Source organism: Bombyx mandarina, chromosome 23 (assembly GCF_030267445.1).
Source record: "Bombyx mandarina strain Sakado chromosome 23, ASM3026744v2".
Classification (NCBI taxonomy): Eukaryota; Metazoa; Arthropoda; class Insecta; order Lepidoptera; family Bombycidae; genus Bombyx; species Bombyx mandarina.
This window is the reverse complement of record NC_143229.1, coordinates 1,713,807-1,719,412: the sequence shown is the minus strand read 5'-3', so window position 1 is coordinate 1,719,412 and position 5,606 is coordinate 1,713,807. Positions and strand designations below refer to the sequence as shown.

At 35.2% G+C, this 5,606-nt stretch overlaps 1 protein-coding gene across 1 annotated transcript; it reads left to right on the top strand.

Annotated features, from left to right (window-relative positions):
• The first annotated feature begins 3,096 nt into the window (after window positions 1-3,096).
• Window positions 3,097-5,390, top strand: LOC114247000 (uncharacterized). The gene is made up of 3 exons (XM_028179785.2): window positions 3,097-3,151; window positions 4,204-4,270; window positions 4,979-5,390. The coding sequence occupies exons 1-3, from the start codon at window positions 3,134-3,136 to the stop codon at window positions 5,305-5,307; spliced, it is 414 nt and encodes a 137-aa protein (XP_028035586.2). The 5' UTR covers window positions 3,097-3,133; the 3' UTR covers window positions 5,308-5,390.
• Window positions 5,391-5,606: the final 216 nt, after the last annotated feature.

Here is a 5,606-nt window from a genome sequence, read left to right as displayed (position 1 = left end):
ATAAAAAGAGATACACCGGCATTTTATAGACATAAAAAATATATAACTTCGACAGACTAGGCTGTATAGGCTACGCTCTTTGCTTGCTTATTGGTGAATTTAAAAACAACAACAACAACAATATCGTTGCCGGCTTCCGGATTTTCATTTAATTTTATTATTATGATGAGGATATAATAATAATAAAATGTACGTAAGGGCTTATTTCTAGCAACATTAACCACAATTAACTTATTTAATACTGTAAATAATTATAAGAGCGACTATTGATTTCGAAGAAAACAATTAACAAATTCATTTTAGCTGCAGAAAAAAACAGATTTCTCTTAAACCTGGGTGAGAATATAAAAATCGTCTTCTGAATATGAAACGATATTTCTTTGTCTATCAAATTAAGTTAAAACCATCATGACAGGACAACTTTTTTTAGGGCCCAAACGCCCATAGAAAATGGGCATTGTTCTTTGCTAAACATCATAGGAATCTCATGGACACAACTTTATTACACTGAATTAAATCTGGTAACTTTTACGAAATTTCATAATTACTTGTTAAATGTCAAATTACTCAAACTTGGAACATTGTCTGCAACATCTAACGCGTGTGCTCAATGAGCGAACACATTTCGGCAGTTTCCAAGTAAATTCGTAGGGATTAATAATAACTGGTTTATAATTGTGTTAACATAAAATCAGTTTCAAAACGAGATTAAATTAAACCACTATAAATATCATGAAATGGTTTTTATTTTATTAAACTTTTAGATTAATTATAATAATAGAAAAATCGTCCGGTCTTATCAATCGTGTGTGAATAGCTGATAGGGAGGAGCCGATAGCTGATACGAGAAATTTTATCTTAAGAAAAGGAGAAAAGAAGTTTATCTTCTTAAATAAATAACATGTATCAATTAATGTCATTGATACTATATAGTATGAAAGTAGATGATAATGTGAGGAGGGAGTCCTCAGGAAGGTCCTCAAATGAACTCTGTGAAGAGTGAGAGATAAAGAGGATATGCAAGAGATCCACGCTTTGGATACAAAGATGACGTATGATAGGCCTGAATGGAAAGAGATATGGAAGAATAAAAACTAAAACTAAATATTCTTACTAAGTCATTAAAACTAAATATAATTTAAGGTTTCATTAATAACATAACAATAAAAATAAACCAAGAAACTGCTAGACAAATAAGTACATAAAAAGGATATCAATAATATTCGATCATGAAACGATATAATTGTGTACCAATTTAACGTGCTTCAAACGCGATAATGAATTAATCATTATAACAATTTTAAAACAAATATCTACACCGGTAGCTGTAATAAAGCATTCGACATACTGTAATTAATGGTTGATTAAAACTAATTTTACGACGGATAATTCGGTCCTCGGAGCAACGTCCGCGATCATGAAAACTGTGAAGTATTAATCGAAGTAGTAGTCGAAATTCGACTATTTACTGGTAGTAGGACCTCTTGTGAGTCCGCCCGGGAGGTACCACCGCCCTGCCTATTTCTGCCGTGAAGCAGCAATGCGTTTTAGTTTGAAGGGCGGGGCAGCAATTGTACTGTTAAAAGTGAGACCTTACAACTCGTGAATCAAGGCGCGTGGCAGCATTTACGTTGTTAATCTCTATGGACTCTAGTGAGTAGTAACTGGCAAGTGAACCGTGACCACCTCTATAAATTATATTATTGGCAATTAAAAAAAAGTTTCAGAAAGAAACAAGATAATGCATTGAAATTTGAATTAAACTAAGTGCCGTCCGCCTTAAACCAGAGAAGTCGAGAACATTCCTTAATGCACTGTCACAGGATATTTAATAAGGAAATCATTTCTGAATTCGAACAATTATAATGTACTTCTAAATTATGAACCAACCATTTATTTCATCATAATCATCATCTCAGCCTATAGCTCTACTGAACATAAATCTCTCCAATAGATGTCCAGTACAAGTCCGTTGTTACCTGCAACGCTATTTAAATTTAATACCGTTTATTTAAAACCAATATACTTCTCGATTGGAGAAGTGCAGCGCAAAGAACCTTTATAAAATACTAGCTGACCCGGCAAACATTGTTTTGCCATATATAAGATTTCTAGGGAATTTCTAGTGTAGAAAAAAAAACTAACTTGTTGTAAGCGTGTAAGGATGTGATAAATGAGTGAAAGAGGTATGTAGTGCTGTGAACGATGAGGGAATATATAATAAAAATAACAAAACCTCATTCAACCACATAATACCTCATTATAACAAAAAAAAAATGCCCAAATAAAAAAAAATATGTTAGGGCTGGACAACCCTAATCACTTAGGGGTATGAAAAATAGATAGTAGCCGATTCTCATGCTTACTGAATATGCATAAAAAAATTCATGAGAATCGGTCAAGCGGTTTCGGAGGAGTATGGGAACGAACATTGGGACACGAGAATTTTATATATTAGATTAGCTGAGTCCCGCGATGTTACGACGCGATGTACGACAATAACCGCGGGTGACTAAAGTCACTAGTCTAAAAAAAGTAGCCTAAGTTACTGCTTATATCATCAGCACCTCTCAGTGAAAGTCCGTCAAAATCGGTTCAGCCGTTCCAGAGATTAGCCGGAACAAACAGACAGACAGACAGACAAAAATAAAAATAAATTTTAGTTTGGTATATGTACTGTACTGTGTATACATACGCATTTAATAAAAAGTGGCTATTTTATTATTACAAACAGACACTCCAATTTTATGTATTTGTATAGATATTTCGATAGGGTTTCAGGAACCTTTTATATTTAATACTCTAAACACTGAATTCCTTGGAAGTAATCATCGTAAGAAACGATAATTGGATTCAAATAATCAAATGTTCATCGACCTGTCAAAATATGACTCGTTATATAAATATAAAAGATTTTTTTTTCCTCATCATTCCCTAGGCATTGTATCATAATATGTGCGTTACAAACGATTCAATAAAGAAATCTAAGTGTTCTTAATTCGGCAAGGATATGCAAAGGAAATAATTAAGCAACAGTAACACATCCGGTCAGTTCGGGATGCGTGCCTAGCGTACTATAAATACAATGTTTTCCAACATAGTTTTACACTTCGTCTGAAGACAATCATCCAATATGAACTCCTTCATTACTGTGAGTTTCTTTATTAATTAATGTAATTCTATAATTCCAAATATTTTTCTATGATATCTTATATTTTTTTTATGTTTGGATAAAGGTTTATTATCATTATAGTTATGTCAATAATCTTAACAGATCAAAATAATTTAACAGAAACCAATTGAGACAGTTGAACTAATCTTCCAATGCTCTTGAAAGAGGTACAGTTCCCAAGATACTGATTGCGTTACCTCGTTGAACAGCCAGACTCACTCTCTGTGCAAAGTACCAGCCAGCCTTAGTATCACGTGTAGCTTCCTTCAAGCGTTTGGAGATTTCTGATAAATTAATTAAATTCTGATAAATTTCTGATAAATTAATTAAAGAAATTTATAATATACATTTTGACTTATTATGAAATTCAAGCTCCGTGTGTATATTGGGATTTTTGAAAATTTCAATCGAAAATTTCTTCAAAAATATTGTTCGCTTAATTTTTTAAATAGCATAAGTAAAGCTACATATTTGAAAAATAAAATAATATCTGCAAATGAGATTAAGTTTGGTATCATGATTTAGAGCAATTTCAATTTATCGCAAGATAGTTTAACGAAAATTAGCTTGAAATAAATTTTGCAAGCACGCAATGTAACACAATTAAAAATAGTTGACGCACGGGGTCAATGACTTCGTTGCCGCAAGAGGGACGCTACGGAAGGCTAACTTTAACGCAAGCTCTTGTACTCTGAGCTCTGAATTCCCTAAGGCGATTAATCAACGCAACAATTTAATATTGTATTTCATATATTCCCTTTCCTTAGGATTTCCCTCTCATCTTCTAAATTATATTAAAGTAAATATTGTTTGTCTTTAATATTGTCTATCTTTTGTCTTGACGAAATCTGTGGTTCTGTTAAGAAGTATAATACTCTTTGAAAATAGAACCATAATAATGTTCAAACTTATAATCTCCATTAATTATAGTCGAATTTCGACTACTGCGGGACTACTAGGACTACTAGGGACGAATAGACTAAACTAGTTTAGTCCTATTGGTTTAAGTAAATTTACATTTTAATATTCAGTTGACCTGCCTACTGGCGGTGGTGGGCCTTAGCTGTGGCAGCGCCATTGGTCTCGGCTATGGATACGGTAAATATCTTTATATTTTCATCATTTTTCTTTCATCGTCCTTGACTTTATCAATTTGATAGAGAGAATTTGAATTCAAATTGTTTATCTGCATTATTTATGGAATTTGCTTTAGTATTATTCCATACCATTAATCCTAATATTACTAGCAAAACTTGTCTGAATCAAAACTGCAGTCATTTTTCAAGACTGGGCAAAACACTTTAAAGATTTAAGTACTCTAAATAGTAGACGAGTTTGCAACTCACTTTATACGAAATGTAAAACGATGTCCATAGACATCACAACACGAGTGTAAGTTTTTGGTTAAAGTCTCAATTTAATTTATAACCGTTATCCCGCCCTTTAAGTTGAAAATACATTTTTTTATCGGTTAGGAGGGCAGATGAGCTCACGACTTACCTGATGCTAAGTGGTTACCGGAGTCCATAGACATCTACAACGTAAATGCTGCCACCCACCTTGAGATATGAGTTCTAAGGACTCAGTATAGTTACAACGGCTGCCCCACCCTTCAAACCGAAATTCATTACTGCTTCACGGCAAAAATAGGCAGATGGCACCTACCCGTGCGGACTCACAAGAGGTCCTACCACCAATAACAGGACTAATTCTTGACAGAAATAGCCAATTTATCCAACGTCACTTCTTACAACCGATAGTTAAAATCTTTGCCAAACTACATGTAATATATTTGTTTATTTACAGGTTATGGGGCACCTATCCTTGCGCCAGCGATATCCACCGCCAATGTCGTTAAGGCAGCACCGATTCCGATTATCAGAACTGCGGTTGCACCCATAATCACAGCGCCCATCATCAAAACCGTGGCACCAGTGAGCATCGGATATGGCCTCGGCAGCTACGGCTGGGGCGGACACAGCCTGGGTGGCTACGGCTGGGGCGGACACAGCCTGGGTGGATACGGCCTGGGTGGCTACGGATTGGGCGGTCATGGTCTAGGTGGATACGGCCTGGCCAGAGCTTACGGCGGTTGGGGCAGCGGTCTCGGTAACTGGGGCTGGTCTAAGCATTGATTTTACGAAGTGCTTCCTACTGAAATTAAAATTTTGTCTTCTTTAATTGGCTGATGCACTAAATAAAGACCATTCACAATAAATCGTATCTTTTTTGGAAGTTTCCTGTTTGAATTTCCTGATTACTACCGTCCTGTCTATTCCTATCGCGAAACAGTAATTTTGTCCGGTTTCAGTTCGTTGTATTATTGAACTGGGACTTAGAACTCATGTCCTAAGGTGAGTTATATTATATTTACGTTGATGATGTTCATGAGCTCCGGTAACCGCTTATCACCAGGTAGGCTGTGAGCTCGTCC